Source organism: Oncorhynchus kisutch, linkage group LG17 (assembly GCF_002021735.2).
Source record: "Oncorhynchus kisutch isolate 150728-3 linkage group LG17, Okis_V2, whole genome shotgun sequence".
Classification (NCBI taxonomy): Eukaryota; Metazoa; Chordata; class Actinopteri; order Salmoniformes; family Salmonidae; genus Oncorhynchus; species Oncorhynchus kisutch.
Window position 1 is genome coordinate 29,138,213 of NC_034190.2, and position 20,873 is coordinate 29,159,085.

The window sequence follows — 20,873 nt, forward strand, 5'->3', positions numbered from 1 at the left end:
GAACTGGAGTTCAATGCGACTTCCACAGTACCTATCCCCAAGGGCAGTGACATTGTTGAAACATTGAAAGAGGCTGTGACCAATCCAAACTCTAACTTCAACTTATCTTTGGATCTGAACTCCATCACTGTGATAAGTAAGCAAACCCAATCAATAGGCGCTCCAAAAATATCCATTAACATGGAATGTTCAGTTTTGGCACCTTTGAAGTTAAATAACGCTGCGGAATTGATCAACCAATTGCGGCTACATCAGCAACATTTCACTGTCCTCCCTCCAACATCCCACGTTATCAAGTTGTACACACTAGTACATCACCAGTACAGTTTAAGCACACGTTGCATTTGGAACACCTTTTAAATTCTAAAAGAGTGTAATGTTTTATTAATTTCAGATGCCCCTGCTACAACAACTATTCCTGCTACAACTGCCATAACAACGGCACCTCCTCCAGTGGTGGAATTACAAGTCACCTTGCAGCAAGCTTTTGTACCAGCCTTGACTGACCCTCAAAGCACAGAATTCAAAACACTATCAGTAACCATTACGACAATTGTAAGTCCTCGAAATCCAGATATGACCATTCATTTGTGTCTATGTTGATGTGGTTATTGACTTTACCTAAGGTTCAAGTGACAATGACTTTAGGCTTAATGATCGGTGAGCTACGGGAATAAGGGATTGTTAAAATATATAGGCCTAATAATGTTATATATATTATGTTTGTAAAATCTCTCATACTATTTGATAGTCTATTAAAGGTGACTCTTCTCTCCCCTACTCCTTACAGTGTGACACAATCTTCCGACAAAGATATGGGCTTAGTTTCGTTCAGACGACTGTTACTCAATTCAGGTAATATTGTATTCTACTTTTAAACCATTTTCTTTCATTTAGACAATAAAGTCTTTAGAACCTAAAAAGCCTTATTTTTTGCACAACTTTACTTTTTCAGTCACCTTTTGACTTGACCCTGACCTATGAACTTTTTGACCCTCTGCAGACCTGTGCCTCGTCTCGGTCAGGATCCTAACACAGAGGTGGATTTGGAACTGGAGTTCAATGCGACCTCCACAGTACCTATCCCCAAGGGCAGTGACATTGTTGAAACATTGAAAGAGGCTGTGACCAATCCAAACTCTAACTTCAACTTATCTTTGGATCTGAACTCCATCACTGTGATAAGTAAGCAAACCCAATCAATAGGCGCTCCAAAAATATCCATTAACATGGAATGTTCAGTTGTGGCACCTTTGAAGTTAAATAACGCTGCGGAATTGATCAACCAATTGCGGCTACATCAGCAACATTTCACTGTCCTCCCTCCAACATCCCACGTTATCAAGTTGTACACACTAGTACATCACCAGTACAGTTTAAGCACACGTTGCATTTGGAACACCTTTTAAATTCTAAAAGAGTGTAATGTTTTATTAATTTCAGATGCCCCTGCTACAACAACTATTCCTGCTACAACTGCCATAACAACGGCACCTCCTCCAGTGGTGGAATTACAAGTCACCTTGCAGCAAGCTTTTGTACCAGCCTTGACTGACCCTCAAAGCACAGAATTCAAAACACTATCAGTAACCATTACTACAATTGTAAGTCCTCGAAATCCAGATATGACCATTCATTTGTGTCTATGTTGATGTGGTTATTGACTTTACCTAAGGTTCAAGTGACAATGACTTTAGGCTTAATGATCGGTGAGCTACGGGAATAAGGGATTGTTAAAATATATAGGCCTAATAATGTTATAATATTATGTTTGTAAAATCTCTCATACTATTTGATAGTCTATTAAAGGTGACTCTTCTCTCCCCTACTCCTTACAGTGTGACACAATCTTCCGACAAAGATATGGGCTTAGTTTCGTTCAGACGACTGTTACTCAATTCAGGTAATATTGTATTCTACTTTTTAACCATTTTCTTTCATTTAGACATGAAAGTCTTTAGAACCTAAAAAGCCTTATTTTTAGCACAACTTTACTTTTTCAGTCACCTTTTGACTTGACCCTGACCTATGAACTTTTTGACCCTCTGCAGACCTGTGCCTCGTCTCGGTCAGGATCCTAACACAGAGGTGGATTTGGAACTGGAGTTCAATGCGACCTCCACAGTACCTATCCCCAAGGGCAGTGACATTGTTGAAACATTGAAAGAGGCTGTGACCAATCCAAACTCTAACTTCAACTTATCTTTGGATCTGAACTCCATCACTGTGATAAGTAAGCAAACCCAATCAATAGGTGCTCCAAAAATATCCATTGACAAGTAATGTTCAGTTGTAGAACCTTTGAAGTTAAATCACGTTGCGGAATTGATCAACCAATTGCGGCTACATCAGCAACATTTCACTGTCCTCCCTCCAACATCCCACGTTATCAAGTTGTACACACTAGTACATCACCAGTACAGTTTAAGCACACGTTGCATTTGGAGCACCTTTCAAATTCTAAAAGAGTGTAATGTTTTATTAATTTCAGATGCCCCTGCTACAACAACTGTTCCTGCTACAACTGCCATAACAACGGCACCTCCTCCAGTGGTGGAATTACAAGTCACCTTGCAGCAAGCTTTTGTACCAGCCTTGACTGACCCTCAAAGCACAGAATTCAAAACACTATCAGTAACCATTACTACAATTGTAAGTCCTCGAAATCCAGATATGACCATTCATTTGTGTCTATGTTGATGTGGTTATTGACTTTACCTAAGGTTCAAGTGACAATGACTTTAGGCTTAATGATCGGTGAGCTACGGGAATAAGGGATTGTTAAAATATATAGGCCTAATAATGTTATATATATTATGTTTGTAAAATCTCTCATACTATTTGAGAGTCTATTAAAGTTGACTCTTCTCTCCCCTACTCCTTACAGTGTGACACAATCTTCCGACAAAGATATGGGCTTAGTTTCGTTCAGACGACTGTTACTCAATTCAGGTAATATTGTATTCTACTTTTTAACCATTTTCTTTCATTTAGACATGAAAGTCTTTAGAACCTAAAAAGCCTTATTTTTAGCACAACTTTAATTTTTAGTCACCTTTTGACTTGACCCTGACCTATGAACTTTTTGACCCTCTGCAGACCTGTGCCTCGTCTCGGTCAGGATCCTAACACAGAGGTGGATTTGGAACTGGAGTTCAATGCGACCTCCACAGTACCTATCCCCAAGGGCAGTGACATTGTTGAAACATTGAAAGAGGCTGTGACCAATCCAAACTCTAACTTCAACTTATCTTTGGATCTGAACTCCATCACTGTGATAAGTAAGCAAACCCAATCAATAGGTGCTCCAAAAATATCCATTGACAAGTAATGTTCAGTTGTAGAACCTTTGAAGTTAAATCACGTTGCAGAATTGATCAACCAATTGCGGCTACATCAGCAACATTTCACTGTCCTCCCTCCAACATCCCACGTTATCAAGTTGTACACACGAGTACATCACCAGTACAGTTTAAGCACACGTTGCATTTGGAGCACCTTTCAAATTCTAAAAGAGTGTAATGTTTTATTAATTTCAGATGCCCCTGCTACAACAACTGTTCCTGCTACAACTGCCATAACAACGGCACCTCCTCCAGTGGTGGAATTACAAGTCACCTTGCAGCAAGCTTTTGTACCAGCCTTGACTGACCCTCAAAGCACAGAATTCAAAACACTATCAGTAACCATTACTACAATTGTAAGTCCTCGAAATCCAGATATGACCATTCATTTGTGTCTATGTTGATGTGGTTATTGACTTTACCTAAGGTTCAAGTGACAATGACTTTAGGCTTAATGATCGGTGAGCTACGGGAATAAGGGATTGTTAAAATATATAGGCCTAATAATGTTATATATATTATGTTTGTAAAATCTCTCATACTATTTGAGAGTCTATTAAAGTTGACTCTTCTCTCCCCTACTCCTTACAGTGTGACACAATCTTCCGACAAAGATATGGGCTTAGTTTCGTTCAGACGACTGTTACTCAATTCAGGTAATATTGTATTCTACTTTTTAACCATTTTCTTTCATTTAGACATGAAAGTCTTTAGAACCTAAAAAGCCTTATTTTTACCACAACTTTAATTTTTTAGTCACCTTTTGACTTGACCCTGACCTATGAACTTTTTGACCCTCTGCAGACCTGTGCCTCGTCTCGGTCAGGATCCTAACACAGAGGTGGATTTGGAACTGGAGTTCAATGCGACCTCCACAGTACCTATCCCCAAGGGCAGTGACATTGTTGAAACATTGAAAGAGGCTGTGACCAATCCAAACTCTAACTTCAACTTATCTTTGGATCTGAACTCCATCACTGTGATAAGTAAGCAAACCCAATGAATAGGTGCTCCAAAAATATCCATTGACAAGTAATGTTCAGTTGTAGAACCTTTGAAGTTAAATCACGTTGCAGAATTGATCAACCAATTGCGGCTACATCAGCAACATTTCACTGTCCTCCCTCCAACATCCCACGTTATCAAGTTGTACACACGAGTACATCACCAGTACAGTTTTAGCACACGTTGCATTTGGAGCACCTTTCAAATTCTAAAAGAGTGTAATGTTTTATTAATTTCAGATGCCCCTGCTACAACAACTGTTCCTGCTACAACTGCCATAACAACGGCACCTCCTCCAGTGGTGGAATTACAAGTCACCTTGCAGCAAGCTTTTGTACCAGCCTTGACTGACCCTCAAAGCACAGAATTCAAAACACTATCAGTAACCATTACTACAATTGTAAGTCCTCGAAATCCAGATATGACCATTCATTTGTGTCTATGTTGATGTGGTTATTGACTTTACCTAAGGTTCAAGTGACAATGACTTTAGGCTTAATGATCGGTGAGCTACGGGAATAAGGGATTGTTAAAATATATAGGCCTAATAATGTTATATATATTATGTTTGTAAAATCTCTCATACTATTTGAGAGTCTATTAAAGTTGACTCTTCTCTCCCCTACTCCTTACAGTGTGACACAATCTTCCGACAAAGATATGGGCTTAGTTTCGTTCAGACGACTGTTACTCAATTCAGGTAATATTGTATTCTACTTTTAAACCATTTTCTTTCATTTAGACATGAAAGTCTTTAGAACCTAAAAAGCCTTATTTTTAGCCACAACTTTAATTTTTCAGTCACCTTTTGACTTGACCCTGACCTATGAACTTTTTGACCCTCTGCAGACCTGTGCCTCGTCTCGGTCAGGATCCTAACACAGAGGTGGATTTGGAACTGGAGTTCAATGCGACCTCCACAGTACCTATCCCCAAGGGCAGTGACATTGTTGAAACATTGAAAGAGGCTGTGACCAATCCAAACTCTAACTTCAACTTATCTTTGGATCTGAACTCCATCACTGTGATAAGTAAGCAAACCCAATCAATAGGTGCTCCAAAAATATCCATTGACAAGTAATGTTCAGTTGTAGAACCTTTGAAGTTAAATCACGTTGCGGAATTGATCAACCAATTGCGGCTACATCAGCAACATTTCACTGTCCTCCCTCCAACATCCCACGTTATCAAGTTGTACACACGAGTACATCACCAGTACAGTTTAAGCACACGTTGCATTTGGAGCACCTTTCAAATTCTAAAAGAGTGTAATGTTTTATTAATTTCAGATGCCCCTGCTACAACAACTGTTCCTGCTACAACTGCCATAACAACGGCACCTCCTCCAGTGGTGGAATTACAAGTCACCTTGCAGCAAGCTTTTGTACCAGCCTTGACTGACCCTCAAAGCACAGAATTCAAAACACTATCAGTAACCATTACTACAATTGTAAGTCCTCGAAATCCAGATATGACCATTCATTTGTGTCTATGTTGATGTGGTTATTGACTTTACCTAAGGTTCAAGTGACAATGACTTTAGGCTTAATGATCGGTGAGCTACGGGAATAAGGGATTGTTAAAATATATAGGCCTAATAATGTTATATATATTATGTTTGTAAAATCTCTCATACTATTTGAGAGTCTATTAAAGTTGACTCTTCTCTCCCCTACTCCTTACAGTGTGACACAATCTTCCGACAAAGATATGGGCTTAGTTTCGTTCAGACGACTGTTACTCAATTCAGGTAATATTGTATTCTACTTTTTAACCATTTTCTTTCATTTAGACATGAAAGTCTTTAGAACCTAAAAAGCCTTATTTTTACCACAACTTTAATTTTTTAGTCACCTTTTGACTTGACCCTGACCTATGAACTTTTTGACCCTCTGCAGACCTGTGCCTCGTCTCGGTCAGGATCCTAACACAGAGGTGGATTTGGAACTGGAGTTCAATGCGACCTCCACAGTACCTATCCCCAAGGGCAGTGACATTGTTGAAACATTGAAAGAGGCTGTGACCAATCCAAACTCTAACTTCAACTTATCTTTGGATCTGAACTCCATCACTGTGATAAGTAAGCAAACCCAATCAATAGGTGCTTCAAAAATATCCATTGACAAGTAATGTTCAGTTGTAGAACCTTTGAAGTTAAATCACGTTGCGGAATTGATCAACCAATTGCGGCTACATCAGCAACATTTCACTGTCCTCCCTCCAACATCCCACGTTATCAAGTTGTACACACTAGTACATCACCAGTACAGTTTAAGCACACGTTGCATTTGGAGCACCTTTCAAATTCTAAAAGAGTGTAATGTTTTATTAATTTCAGATGCCCCTGCTACAACAACTGTTCCTGCTACAACTGCCATAACAACGGCACCTCCTCCAGTGGTGGAATTACAAGTCACCTTGCAGCAAGCTTTTGTACCAGCCTTGACTGACCCTCAAAGCACAGAATTCAAAACACTATCAGTAACCATTACTACAATTGTAAGTCCTCGAAATCCAGATATGACCATTCATTTGTGTCTATGTTGATGTGGTTATTGACTTTACCTAAGGTTCAAGTGACAATGACTTTAGGCTTAATGATCGGTGAGCTACGGGAATAAGGGATTGTTAAAATATATAGGCCTAATAATGTTATATATATTATGTTTGTAAAATCTCTCATACTATTTGAGAGTCTATTAAAGTTGACTCTTCTCTCCCCTACTCCTTACAGTGTGACACAATCTTCCGACAAAGATATGGGCTTAGTTTCGTTCAGACGACTGTTACTCAATTCAGGTAATATTGTATTCTACTTTTAAACCATTTTCTTTCATTTAGACATGAAAGTCTTTAGAACCTAAAAAGCCTTATTTTTAGCCACAACTTTAATTTTTAGTCACCTTTTGACTTGACCCTGACCTATGAACTTTTTGACCCTCTGCAGACCTGTGCCTCGTCTCGGTCAGGATCCTAACACAGAGGTGGATTTGGAACTGGAGTTCAATGCGACCTCCACAGTACCTATCCCCAAGGGCAGTGACATTGTTGAAACATTGAAAGAGGCTGTGACCAATCCAAACTCTAACTTCAACTTATCTTTGGATCTGAACTCCATCACTGTGATAAGTAAGCAAACCCAATCAATAGGTGCTCCAAAAATATCCATTGACAAGTAATGTTCAGTTGTAGAACCTTTGAAGTTAAATCACGTTGCGGAATTGATCAACCAATTGCGGCTACATCAGCAACATTTCACTGTCCTCCCTCCAACATCCCACGTTATCAAGTTGTACACACGAGTACATCACCAGTACAGTTTTAGCACACGTTGCATTTGGAGCACCTTTCAAATTCTAAAAGAGTGTAATGTTTTATTAATTTCAGATGCCCCTGCTACAACAACTGTTCCTGCTACAACTGCCATAACAACGGCACCTCCTCCAGTGGTGGAATTACAAGTCACCTTGCAGCAAGCTTTTGTACCAGCCTTGACTGACCCTCAAAGCACAGAATTCAAAACACTATCAGTAACCATTACTACAATTGTAAGTCCTCGAAATCCAGATATGACCATTCATTTGTGTCTATGTTGATGTGGTTATTGACTTTACCTAAGGTTCAAGTGACAATGACTTTAGGCTTAATGATCGGTGAGCTACGGGAATAAGGGATTGTTAAAATATATAGGCCTAATAATGTTATATATATTATGTTTGTAAAATCTCTCATACTATTTGAGAGTCTATTAAAGTTGACTCTTCTCTCCCCTACTCCTTACAGTGTGACACAATCTTCCGACAAAGATATGGGCTTAGTTTCGTTCAGACGACTGTTACTCAATTCAGGTAATATTGTATTCTACTTTTAAACCATTTTCTTTCATTTAGACAATAAAGTCTTTAGAACCTAAAAAGCCTTATTTTTAGCACAACTTTACTTTTTCAGTCACCTTTTGACTTGACCCTGACCTATGAACTTTTTGACCCTCTGCAGACCTGTGCCTCGTCTCGGTCAGGATCCTAACACAGAGGTGGATTTGGAACTGGAGTTCAATGCGACCTCCACAGTACCTATCCCCAAGGGCAGTGACATTGTTGAAACATTGAAAGAGGCTGTGACCAATCCAAACTCTAACTTCAACTTATCTTTGGATCTGAACTCCATCACTGTGATAAGTAAGCAAACCCAATCAATAGGTGCTCCAAAAATATCCATTGACAAGTAATGTTCAGTTGTAGAACCTTTGAAGTTAAATCACGTTGCGGAATTGATCAACCAATTGCGGCTACATCAGCAACATTTCACTGTCCTCCCTCCAACATCCCACGTTATCAAGTTGTACACACTAGTACATCACCAGTACAGTTTAAGCACACGTTGCATTTGGAGCACCTTTCAAATTCTAAAAGAGTGTAATGTTTTATTAATTTCAGATGCCCCTGCTACAACAACTGTTCCTGCTACAACTGCCATAACAACGGCACCTCCTCCAGTGGTGGAATTACAAGTCACCTTGCAGCAAGCTTTTGTACCAGCCTTGACTGACCCTCAAAGCACAGAATTCAAAACACTATCAGTAACCATTACTACAATTGTAAGTCCTCGAAATCCAGATATGACCATTCATTTGTGTCTATGTTGATGTGGTTATTGACTTTACCTAAGGTTCAAGTGACAATGACTTTAGGCTTAATGATCGGTGAGCTACGGGAATAAGGGATTGTTAAAATATATAGGCCTAATAATGTTATATATATTATGTTTGTAAAATCTCTCATACTATTTGAGAGTCTATTAAAGTTGACTCTTCTCTCCCCTACTCCTTACAGTGTGACACAATCTTCCGACAAAGATATGGGCTTAGTTTCGTTCAGACGACTGTTACTCAATTCAGGTAATATTGTATTCTACTTTTAAACCATTTTCTTTCATTTAGACAATAAAGTCTTTAGAACCTAAAAAGCCTTATTTTTAGCACAACTTTACTTTTTCAGTCACCTTTTGACTTGACCCTGACCTATGAACTTTTTGACCCTCTGCAGACCTGTGCCTCGTCTCGGTCAGGATCCTAACACAGAGGTGGATTTGGAACTGGAGTTCAATGCGACCTCCACAGTACCTATCCCCAAGGGCAGTGACATTGTTGAAACATTGAAAGAGGCTGTGACCAATCCAAACTCTAACTTCAACTTATCTTTGGATCTGAACTCCATCACTGTGATAAGTAAGCAAACCCAATCAATAGGTGCTCCAAAAATATCCATTGACATGTAATGTTCAGTTGTAGAACCTTTGAAGTTAAATCACGTTGCGGAATTGATCAACCAATTGCGGCTACATCAGCAACATTTCACTGTCCTCCCTCCAACATCCCACGTTATCAAGTTGTACACACTAGTACATCACCAGTACAGTTTAAGCACACGTTGCATTTGGAGCACCTTTCAAATTCTAAAAGAGTGTAATGTTTTATTAATTTCAGATGCCCCTGCTACAACAACTGTTCCTGCTACAACTGCCATAACAACGGCACCTCCTCCAGTGGTGGAATTACAAGTCACCTTGCAGCAAGCTTTTGTACCAGCCTTGACTGACCCTCAAAGCACAGAATTCAAAACACTATCAGTAACCATTACTACAATTGTAAGTCCTCGAAATCCAGATATGACCATTCATTTGTGTCTATGTTGATGTGGTTATTGACTTTACCTAAGGTTCAAGTGACAATGACTTTAGGCTTAATGATCGGTGAGCTACGGGAATAAGGGATTGTTAAAATATATAGGCCTAATAATGTTATATATATTATGTTTGTAAAATCTCTCATACTATTTGATAGTCTATTAAAGTTGACTCTTCTCTCCCCTACTCCTTACAGTGTGACACAATCTTCCGACAAAGATATGGGCTTAGTTTCGTTCAGACGACTGTTACTCAATTCAGGTAATATTGTATTCTACTTTTAAACCATTTTCTTTCATTTAGACAATAAAGTCTTTAGAACCTAAAAAGCCTTATTTTTAGCACAACTTTACTTTTTCAGTCACCTTTTGACTTGACCCTGACCTATGAACTTTTTGACCCTCTGCAGACCTGTGCCTCGTCTCGGTCAGGATCCTAACACAGAGGTGGATTTGGAACTGGAGTTCAATGCGACCTCCACAGTACCTATCCCCAAGGGCAGTGACATTGTTGAAACATTGAAAGAGGCTGTGACCAATCCAAACTCTAACTTCAACTTATCTTTGGATCTGAACTCCATCACTGTGATAAGTAAGCAAACCCAATCAATAGGTGCTCCAAAAATATCCATTGACAATGTAATGTTCAGTTGTAGAACCTTTGAAGTTAAATCACGTTGCGGAATTGATCAACCAATTGCGGCTACATCAGCAACATTTCACTGTCCTCCCTCCAACATCCCACGTTATCAAGTTGTACACACTAGTACATCCCAGTACAGTTTAAGCACACGTTGCATTTGGAGCACCTTTCAAATTCTAAAAGAGTGTAATGTTTTATTAATTTCAGATGCCCCTGCTACAACAACTGTTCCTGCTACAACTGCCATAACAACGGCACCTCCTCCAGTGGTGGAATTACAAGTCACCTTGCAGCAAGCTTTTGTACCAGCCTTGACTGACCCTCAAAGCACAGAATTCAAAACACTATCAGTAACCATTACTACAATTGTAAGTCCTCGAAATCCAGATATGACCATTCATTTGTGTCTATGTTGATGTGGTTATTGACTTTACCTAAGGTTCAAGTGACAATGACTTTAGGCTTAATGATCGGTGAGCTACGGGAATAAGGGATTGTTAAAATATATAGGCCTAATAATGTTATATATATTATGTTTGTAAAATCTCTCATACTATTTGATAGTCTATTAAAGTTGACTCTTCTCTCCCCTACTCCTTACAGTGTGACACAATCTTCCGACAAAGATATGGGCTTAGTTTCGTTCAGACGACTGTTACTCAATTCAGGTAATATTGTATTCTACTTTTAAACCATTTTCTTTAATTTAGACAATAAAGTCTTTAGAACCTAAAAAGCCTTATTTTTAGCACAACTTTACTTTTTCAGTCACCTTTTGACTTGACCCTGACCTATGAACTTTTTGACCCTCTGCAGACCTGTGCCTCGTCTCGGTCAGGATCCTAACACAGAGGTGGATTTGGAACTGGAGTTCAATGCGACCTCCACAGTACCTATCCCCAAGGGCAGTGACATTGTTGAAACATTGAAAGAGGCTGTGACCAATCCAAACTCTAACTTCAACTTATCTTTGGATCTGAACTCCATCACTGTGATAAGTAAGCAAACCCAATCAATAGGTGCTCCAAAAATATCCATTGACATGTAATGTTCAGTTGTAGAACCTTTGAAGTTAAATCACGTTGCGGAATTGATCAACCAATTGCGGCTACATCAGCAACATTTCACTGTCCTCCCTCCAACATCCCACGTTATCAAGTTGTACACACTAGTACATCCCAGTACAGTTTAAGCACACGTTGCATTTGGAGCACCTTTCAAATTCTAAAAGAGTGTAATGTTTTATTAATTTCAGATGCCCCTGCTACAACAACTGTTCCTGCTACAACTGCCATAACAACGGCACCTCCTCCAGTGGTGGAATTACAAGTCACCTTGCAGCAAGCTTTTGTACCAGCCTTGACTGACCCTCAAAGCACAGAATTCAAAACACTATCAGTAACCATTACTACAATTGTAAGTCCTCGAAATCCAGATATGACCATTCATTTGTGTCTATGTTGATGTGGTTATTGACTTTACCTAAGGTTCAAGTGACAATGACTTTAGGCTTAATGATCGGTGAGCTACGGGAATAAGGGATTGTTAAAATATATAGGCCTAATAATGTTATATATATTATGTTTGTAAAATCTCTCATACTATTTGATAGTCTATTAAAGTTGACTCTTCTCTCCCCTACTCCTTACAGTGTGACACAATCTTCCGACAAAGATATGGGCTTAGTTTCGTTCAGACGACTGTTACTCAATTCAGGTAATATTGTATTCTACTTTTAAACCATTTTCTTTAATTTAGACAATAAAGTCTTTAGAACCTAAAAAGCCTTATTTTTAGCACAACTTTACTTTTTCAGTCACCTTTTGACTTGACCCTGACCTATGAACTTTTTGACCCTCTGCAGACCTGTGCCTCGTCTCGGTCAGGATCCTAACACAGAGGTGGATTTGGAACTGGAGTTCAATGCGACCTCCACAGTACCTATCCCCAAGGGCAGTGACATTGTTGAAACATTGAAAGAGGCTGTGACCAATCCAAACTCTAACTTCAACTTATCTTTGGATCTGAACTCCATCACTGTGATAAGTAAGCAAACCCAATCAATAGGTGCTCCAAAAATATCCATTGACATGTAATGTTCAGTTGTAGAACCTTTGAAGTTAAATCACGTTGCGGAATTGATCAACCAATTGCGGCTACATCAGCAACATTTCACTGTCCTCCCTCCAACATCCCACGTTATCAAGTTGTACACACTAGTACATCCAGTACAGTTTAAGCACACGTTGCATTTGGAGCACCTTTCAAATTCTAAAAGAGTGTAATGTTTTATTAATTTCAGATGCCCCTGCTACAACAACTGTTCCTGCTACAACTGCCATAACAACGGCACCTCCTCCAGTGGTGGAATTACAAGTCACCTTGCAGCAAGCTTTTGTACCAGCCTTGACTGACCCTCAAAGCACAGAATTCAAAACACTATCAGTAACCATTACTACAATTGTAAGTCCTCGAAATCCAGATATGACCATTCATTTGTGTCTATGTTGATGTGGTTATTGACTTTACCTAAGGTTCAAGTGACAATGACTTTAGGCTTAATGATCGGTGAGCTACGGGAATAAGGGATTGTTAAAATATATAGGCCTAATAATGTTATATATATTATGTTTGTAAAATCTCTCATACTATTTGATAGTCTATTAAAGTTGACTCTTCTCTCCCCTACTCCTTACAGTGTGACACAATCTTCCGACAAAGATATGGGCTTAGTTTCGTTCAGACGACTGTTACTCAATTCAGGTAATATTGTATTCTACTTTTAAACCATTTTCTTTAATTTAGACAATAAAGTCTTTAGAACCTAAAAAGCCTTATTTTTAGCACAACTTTACTTTTTCAGTCACCTTTTGACTTGACCCTGACCTATGAACTTTTTGACCCTCTGCAGACCTGTGCCTCGTCTCGGTCAGGATCCTAACACAGAGGTGGATTTGGAACTGGAGTTCAATGCGACCTCCACAGTACCTATCCCCAAGGGCAGTGACATTGTTGAAACATTGAAAGAGGCTGTGACCAATCCAAACTCTAACTTCAACTTATCTTTGGATCTGAACTCCATCACTGTGATAAGTAAGCAAACCCAATCAATAGGTGCTCCAAAAATATCCATTGACATGTAATGTTCAGTTGTAGAACCTTTGAAGTTAAATCACGTTGCGGAATTGATCAACCAATTGCGGCTACATCAGCAACATTTCACTGTCCTCCCTCCAACATCCCACGTTATCAAGTTGTACACACTAGTACATCCAGTACAGTTTAAGCACACGTTGCATTTGGAGCACCTTTCAAATTCTAAAAGAGTGTAATGTTTTATTAATTTCAGATGCCCCTGCTACAACAACTGTTCCTGCTACAACTGCCATAACAACGGCACCTCCTCCAGTGGTGGAATTACAAGTCACCTTGCAGCAAGCTTTTGTACCAGCCTTGACTGACCCTCAAAGCACAGAATTCAAAACACTATCAGTAACCATTACTACAATTGTAAGTCCTCGAAATCCAGATATGACCATTCATTTGTGTCTATGTTGATGTGGTTATTGACTTTACCTAAGGTTCAAGTGACAATGACTTTAGGCTTAATGATCGGTGAGCTACGGGAATAAGGGATTGTTAAAATATATAGGCCTAATAATGTTATATATATTATGTTTGTAAAATCTCTCATACTATTTGATAGTCTATTAAAGTTGACTCTTCTCTCCCCTACTCCTTACAGTGTGACACAATCTTCCGACAAAGATATGGGCTTAGTTTCGTTCAGACGACTGTTACTCAATTCAGGTAATATTGTATTCTACTTTTAAACCATTTTCTTTAATTTAGACAATAAAGTCTTTAGAACCTAAAAAGCCTTATTTTTAGCACAACTTTACTTTTTCAGTCACCTTTTGACTTGACCCTGACCTATGAACTTTTTGACCCTCTGCAGACCTGTGCCTCGTCTCGGTCAGGATCCTAACACAGAGGTGGATTTGGAACTGGAGTTCAATGCGACCTCCACAGTACCTATCCCCAAGGGCAGTGACATTGTTGAAACATTGAAAGAGGCTGTGACCAATCCAAACTCTAACTTCAACTTATCTTTGGATCTGAACTCCATCACTGTGATAAGTAAGCAAACCCAATCAATAGGTGCTCCAAAAATATCCATTGACATGTAATGTTCAGTTGTAGAACCTTTGAAGTTAAATCACGTTGCGGAATTGATCAACCAATTGCGGCTACATCAGCAACATTTCACTGTCCTCCCTCCAACATCCCACGTTATCAAGTTGTACACACTAGTACATCCAGTACAGTTTAAGCACACGTTGCATTTGGAGCACCTTTCAAATTCTAAAAGAGTGTAATGTTTTATTAATTTCAGATGCCCCTGCTACAACAACTGTTCCTGCTACAACTGCCATAACAACGGCACCTCCTCCAGTGGTGGAATTACAAGTCACCTTGCAGCAAGCTTTTGTACCAGCCTTGACTGACCCTCAAAGCACAGAATTCAAAACACTATCAGTAACCATTACTACAATTGTAAGTCCTCGAAATCCAGATATGACCATTCATTTGTGTCTATGTTGATGTGGTTATTGACTTTACCTAAGGTTCAAGTGACAATGACTTTAGGCTTAATGATCGGTGAGCTACGGGAATAAGGGATTGTTAAAATATATAGGCCTAATAATGTTATATATATTATGTTTGTAAAATCTATCATACTATTTGATAGTCTATTAAAGTTGACTCTTCTCTCCCCTACTCCTTACAGTGTGACACAATCTTCCGACAAAGATATGGGCTTAGTTTCGTTCAGACGACTGTTACTCAATTCAGGTAATATTGTATTCTACTTTTAAACCATTTTCTTTAATTTAGACAATAAAGTCTTTAGAACCTAAAAAGCCTTATTTTTAGCACAACTTTACTTTTTCAGTCACCTTTTGACTTGACCCTGACCTATGAACTTTTTGACCCTCTGCAGACCTGTGCCTCGTCTCGGTCAGGATCCTAACACAGAGGTGGATTTGGAACTGGAGTTCAATGCGACCTCCACAGTACCTATCCCCAAGGGCAGTGACATTGTTGAAACATTGAAAGAGGCTGTGACCAATCCAAACTCTAACTTCAACTTATCTTTGGATCTGAACTCCATCACTGTGATAAGTAAGCAAACCCAATCAATAGGTGCTCCAAAAATATCCATTGACATGTAATGTTCAGTTGTAGAACCTTTGAAGTTAAATCACGTTGCGGAATTGATCAACCAATTGCGGCTACATCAGCAACATTTCACTGTCCTCCCTCCAACATCCCACGTTATCAAGTTGTACACACTAGTACATCCCAGTACAGTTTAAGCACACGTTGCATTTGGAGCACCTTTCAAATTCTAAAAGAGTGTAATGTTTTATTAATTTCAGATGCCCCTGCTACAACAACTGTTCCTGCTACAACTGCCATAACAACGGCACCTCCTCCAGTGGTGGAATTACAAGTCACCTTGCAGCAAGCTTTTGTACCAGCCTTGACTGACCCTCAAAGCACAGAATTCAAAACACTATCAGTAACCATTACTACAATTGTAAGTCCTCGAAATCCAGATATGACCATTCATTTGTGTCTATGTTGATGTGGTTATTGACTTTACCTAAGGTTCAAGTGACAATGACTTTAGGCTTAATGATCGGTGAGCTACGGGAATAAGGGATTGTTAAAATATATAGGCCTAATAATGTTATATATATTATGTTTGTAAAATCTATCATACTATTTGATAGTCTATTAAAGTTGACTCTTCTCTCCCCTACTCATTACAGTGTGACACAATCTTCCGACAAAGATATGGGCTTAGTTTCGTTCAGACGACTGTTACTCAATTCAGGTAATATTGTATTCTACTTTTAAACCATTTTCTTTAATTTAGACAATAAAGTCTTTAGAACCTAAAAAGCCTTATTTTTAGCACAACTTTACTTTTTCAGTCACCTTTTGACTTGACCCTGACCTATGAACTTTTTGACCCTCTGCAGACCTGTGCCTCGTCTCGGTCAGGATCCTAACACAGAGGTGGATTTGGAACTGGAGTTCAATGCGACCTCCACAGTACCTATCCCCAAGGGCAGTGACATTGTTGAAACATTGAAAGAGGCTGTGACCAATCCAAACTCTAACTTCAACTTATCTTTGGATCTGAACTCCATCACTGTGATAAGTAAGCAAACCCAATCAATAGGTGCTCCAAAAATATCCATTGACATGTAATGTTCAGTTGTAGAACCTTTGAAGTTAAATCACGTTGCGGAATTGATCAACCAATTGCGGCTACATCAGCAACATTTCACTGTCCTCCCTCCAACATCCCACGTTATCAAGTTGTACACACTAGTACATGCCAGTACAGTTTAAGCACACGTTGCATTTGGAGCACCTTTCAAATTCTAAAAGAGTGTAATGTTTTATTAATTTCAGATGCCCCTGCTACAACAACTGTTCCTGCTACAACTGCCATAACAACGGCACCTCCTCCAGTGGTGGAATTACAAGTCACCTTGCAGCAAGCTTTTGTACCAGCCTTGACTGACCCTCAAAGCACAGAATTCAAAACACTATCAGTAACCATTACTACAATTGTAAGTCCTCGAAATCCAGATATGACCATTCATTTGTGTCTATGTTGATGTGGTTATTGACTTTACCTAAGGTTCAAGTGACAATGACTTTAGGCTTAATGATCGGTGAGCTACGGGAATAAGGGATTGTTAAAATATATAGGCCTAATAATGTTATATATATTATGTTTGTAAAATCTATCATACTATTTGATAGTCTATTAAAGTTGACTCTTCTCTCCCCTACTCCTTACAGTGTGACACAATCTTCCGACAAAGATATGGGCTTAGTTTCGTTCAGACGACTGTTACTCAATTCAGGTAATATTGTATTCTACTTTTAAACCATTTTCTTTAATTTAGACAATAAAGTCTTTAGAACCTAAAAAGCCTTATTTTTAGCACAACTTTACTTTTTCAGTCACCTTTTGACTTGACCCTGACCTATGAACTTTTTGACCCTCTGCAGACCTGTGCCTCGTCTCGGTCAGGATCCTAACACAGAGGTGGATTTGGAACTGGAGTTCAATGCGACCTCCACAGTACCTATCCCCAAGGGCAGTGACATTGTTGAAACATTGAAAGAGGCTGTGACCAATCCAAACTCTAACTTCAACTTATCTTTGGATCTGAACTCCATCACTGTGATAAGTAAGCAAACCCAATCAATAGGTGCTCCAAAAATATCCATTGACATGTAATGTTCAGTTGTAGAACCTTTGAAGTTAAATCACGTTGCGGAATTGATCAACCAATTGCGGCTACATCAGCAACATTTCACTGTCCTCCCTCCAACATCCCACGTTATCAAGTTGTACACAATAGTACATTGCCAGTACAGTTTAAGCACACGTTGCATTTGGAGCACCTTTCAAATTCTAAAAGAGTGTAATGTTTTATTAATTTCAGATGCCCCTGCTACAACAACTGTTCCTGCTACAACTGCCATAACAACGGCACCTCCTCCAGTGGTGGAATTACAAGTCACCTTGCAGCAAGCTTTTGTACCAGCCTTGACTGACCCTCAAAGCACAGAATTCAAAACACTATCAGTAACCATTACTACAATTGTAAGTCCTCGAAATCCAGATATGACCATTCATTTGTGTCTATGTTGATGTGGTTATTGACTTTACCTAAGGTTCAAGTGACAATGACTTTAGGCTTAATGATCGGTGAGCTACGGGAATAAGGGATTGTTAAAATATATAGGCCTAATAATGTTATATATATTATGTTTGTAAAATCTATCATACTATTTGATAGTCTATTAAAGTTGACTCTTCTCTCCCCTACTAATTACAGTGTGACACAATCTTCCGACAAAGATATGGGCTTAGTTTCGTTCAGACGACTGTTACTCAATTCAGGTAATATTGTATTCTACTTTTAAACCATTTTCTTTAATTTAGACAATAAAGTCTTTAGAACCTAAAAAGCCTTATTTTTAGCACAACTTTACTTTTTCAGTCACCTTTTGACTTGACCCTGACCTATGAACTTTTTGACCCTCTGCAGACCTGTGCCTCGTCTCGGTCAGGATCCTAACACAGAGGTGGATTTGGAACTGGAGTTCAATGCGACCTCCACAGTACCTATCCCCAAGGGCAGTGACATTGTTGAAACATTGAAAGAGGCTGTGACCAATCCAAACTCTAACTTCAACTTATCTTTGGATCTGAACTCCATCACTGTGATAAGTAAGCAAACCCAATCAATAGGTGCTCCAAAAATATCCATTGACATGTAATGTTCAGTTGTAGAACCTTTGAAGTTAAATCACGTTGCGGAATTGATCAACCAATTGCGGCTACATCAGCAACATTTCACTGTCCTCCCTCCAACATCCCACGTTATCAAGTTGTACACAATAGTACATTGCCAGTACAGTTTAAGCACACGTTGCATTTGGAGCACCTTTCAAATTCTAAAAGAGTGTAATGTTTTATTAATTTCAGATGCCCCTGCTACAACAACTGTTCCTGCTACAACTGCCATAACAACGGCACCTCCTCCAGTGGTGGAATTACAAGTCACCTTGCAGCAAGCTTTTGTACCAGCCTTGACTGACCCTCAAAGCACAGAATTCAAAACACTATCAGTAACCATTACTACAATTGTAAGTCCTCGAAATCCAGATATGACCATTCATTTGTGTCTATGTTGATGTGGTTATTGACTTTACCTAAGGTTCAAGTGACAATGACTTTAGGCTTAATGATCGGTGAGCTACGGGAATAAGGGATTGTTAAAATATATAGGCCTAATAATGTTATATATATTATGTTTGTAAAATCTATCATACTATTTGATAGTCTATTAAAGTTGACTCTTCTCTCCCCTACTCCTTACAGTGTGACACAATCTTCCGACAAAGATATGGGCTTAGTTTCGTTCAGACGACTGTTACTCAATTCAGGTAATATTGTTTTCTACTTTTAAACCATTTTCTTTAATTTAGACAATAAAGTCTTTAGATCCTAAAAAGCCTTATTTTTAGCACAACTTTACTTTTTCAGTCACCTTTTGACTTGACCCTGACCTATGAACTTTTTGACCCTCTGCAGACCTGTGCCTCGTCTCGGTCAGGATCCTAACACAGAGGTGGATTTGGAACTGGAGTTCAATGCGACCTCCACAGTACCTATCCCCAAGGGCAGTGACATTGTTGAAACATTGAAAGAGGCTGTGACCAATCCAAACTCTAACTTCAACTTATCTTTGGATCTGAACTCCATCACTGTGATAAGTAAGCAAACCCAATCAATAGGTGCTCCAAAAATATCCATTGACATGTAATGTTCAGTTGTAGAACCTTTGAAGTTAAATCACGTTGCGGAATTGATCAACCAATTGCGGCTACATCAGCAACATTTCACTGTCCTCCCTCCAACATCCCACGTTATCAAGTTGTACACAATAGTACATTGCCAGTACAGTTTAAGCACACGTTGCATTTGGAGCACCTTTCAAATTCTAAAAGAGTGTAATGTTTTATTAATTTCAGATGCCCCTGCTACAACAACTGTTCCTGCTACAACTGCCATAACAACGGCACCTCCTCCAGTGGTGGAATTACAAGTCACCTTGCAGCAAGCTTTTGTACCAGCCTTGACTGACCCTCAAAGCACAGAATTCAAAACACTATCAGTAACCATTACTACAATTGTAAGTCCTCGAAATCCAGATATGACCATTCATTTGTGTCTATGTTGATGTGGTTATTGACTTTACCTAAGGTTCAAGTGACAATGACTTTAGGCTTAATGATCGGTGAGCTATGGGAATAAGGGATTGTTAAAATATATAGGCCTAATAATGTTATATATATTATGTTTGTAAAATCTATCATACTATTTGATAGTCTATTAAAGTTGACTCTTCTCTCCCCTACTAATTACAGTGTGACACAATCTTCCGACAAAGATATGGGCTTAGTTTCGTTCAGACGACTGTTACTCAATTCAGGTAATATTGTATTCTACTTTTAAACCATTTTCTTTAATTTAGACAATAAAGTCTTTAGAACCTAAAAAGCCTTATTTTTAGCACAACTTTACTTTTT

The 20,873-nt window shown here is 39.0% G+C and overlaps 1 protein-coding gene across 1 annotated transcript in view; it reads left to right on the top strand.

Annotated features, from left to right (window-relative positions):
- Nucleotides 1-638: 638 nt before the first annotated feature.
- LOC109908395 (mucin-5AC-like) overlaps nt 639-20,873 on the top strand; it is a 34,186-nt gene continuing 13,951 nt past the window's right edge. Inside the window, exons 1-59 of the mRNA XM_031793197.1 lie at nt 639-660; nt 762-855; nt 1,004-1,185; nt 1,444-1,604; nt 1,839-1,903; nt 2,052-2,233; nt 2,492-2,652; nt 2,888-2,952; nt 3,100-3,281; nt 3,540-3,700; nt 3,936-4,000; nt 4,149-4,330; nt 4,589-4,749; nt 4,985-5,049; nt 5,199-5,380; nt 5,639-5,799; nt 6,035-6,099; nt 6,248-6,429; nt 6,688-6,848; nt 7,084-7,148; nt 7,297-7,478; nt 7,737-7,897; nt 8,133-8,197; nt 8,346-8,527; nt 8,786-8,946; nt 9,182-9,246; nt 9,395-9,576; nt 9,835-9,995; nt 10,231-10,295; nt 10,444-10,625; nt 10,884-11,044; nt 11,280-11,344; nt 11,493-11,674; nt 11,932-12,092; nt 12,328-12,392; nt 12,541-12,722; nt 12,979-13,139; nt 13,375-13,439; nt 13,588-13,769; nt 14,026-14,186; nt 14,422-14,486; nt 14,635-14,816; nt 15,073-15,233; nt 15,469-15,533; nt 15,682-15,863; nt 16,121-16,281; nt 16,517-16,581; nt 16,730-16,911; nt 17,169-17,329; nt 17,565-17,629; nt 17,778-17,959; nt 18,218-18,378; nt 18,614-18,678; nt 18,827-19,008; nt 19,267-19,427; nt 19,663-19,727; nt 19,876-20,057; nt 20,316-20,476; nt 20,712-20,776. Coding sequence (XP_031649057.1) covers nt 639-660; nt 762-855; nt 1,004-1,185; nt 1,444-1,604; nt 1,839-1,903; nt 2,052-2,233; nt 2,492-2,652; nt 2,888-2,952; nt 3,100-3,281; nt 3,540-3,700; nt 3,936-4,000; nt 4,149-4,330; nt 4,589-4,749; nt 4,985-5,049; nt 5,199-5,380; nt 5,639-5,799; nt 6,035-6,099; nt 6,248-6,429; nt 6,688-6,848; nt 7,084-7,148; nt 7,297-7,478; nt 7,737-7,897; nt 8,133-8,197; nt 8,346-8,527; nt 8,786-8,946; nt 9,182-9,246; nt 9,395-9,576; nt 9,835-9,995; nt 10,231-10,295; nt 10,444-10,625; nt 10,884-11,044; nt 11,280-11,344; nt 11,493-11,674; nt 11,932-12,092; nt 12,328-12,392; nt 12,541-12,722; nt 12,979-13,139; nt 13,375-13,439; nt 13,588-13,769; nt 14,026-14,186; nt 14,422-14,486; nt 14,635-14,816; nt 15,073-15,233; nt 15,469-15,533; nt 15,682-15,863; nt 16,121-16,281; nt 16,517-16,581; nt 16,730-16,911; nt 17,169-17,329; nt 17,565-17,629; nt 17,778-17,959; nt 18,218-18,378; nt 18,614-18,678; nt 18,827-19,008; nt 19,267-19,427; nt 19,663-19,727; nt 19,876-20,057; nt 20,316-20,476; nt 20,712-20,776 — 7,868 coding nt within the window. The remainder of the gene's footprint in view (nt 661-761; nt 856-1,003; nt 1,186-1,443; nt 1,605-1,838; nt 1,904-2,051; nt 2,234-2,491; nt 2,653-2,887; nt 2,953-3,099; nt 3,282-3,539; nt 3,701-3,935; nt 4,001-4,148; nt 4,331-4,588; nt 4,750-4,984; nt 5,050-5,198; nt 5,381-5,638; nt 5,800-6,034; nt 6,100-6,247; nt 6,430-6,687; nt 6,849-7,083; nt 7,149-7,296; nt 7,479-7,736; nt 7,898-8,132; nt 8,198-8,345; nt 8,528-8,785; nt 8,947-9,181; nt 9,247-9,394; nt 9,577-9,834; nt 9,996-10,230; nt 10,296-10,443; nt 10,626-10,883; nt 11,045-11,279; nt 11,345-11,492; nt 11,675-11,931; nt 12,093-12,327; nt 12,393-12,540; nt 12,723-12,978; nt 13,140-13,374; nt 13,440-13,587; nt 13,770-14,025; nt 14,187-14,421; nt 14,487-14,634; nt 14,817-15,072; nt 15,234-15,468; nt 15,534-15,681; nt 15,864-16,120; nt 16,282-16,516; nt 16,582-16,729; nt 16,912-17,168; nt 17,330-17,564; nt 17,630-17,777; nt 17,960-18,217; nt 18,379-18,613; nt 18,679-18,826; nt 19,009-19,266; nt 19,428-19,662; nt 19,728-19,875; nt 20,058-20,315; nt 20,477-20,711; nt 20,777-20,873) is intronic.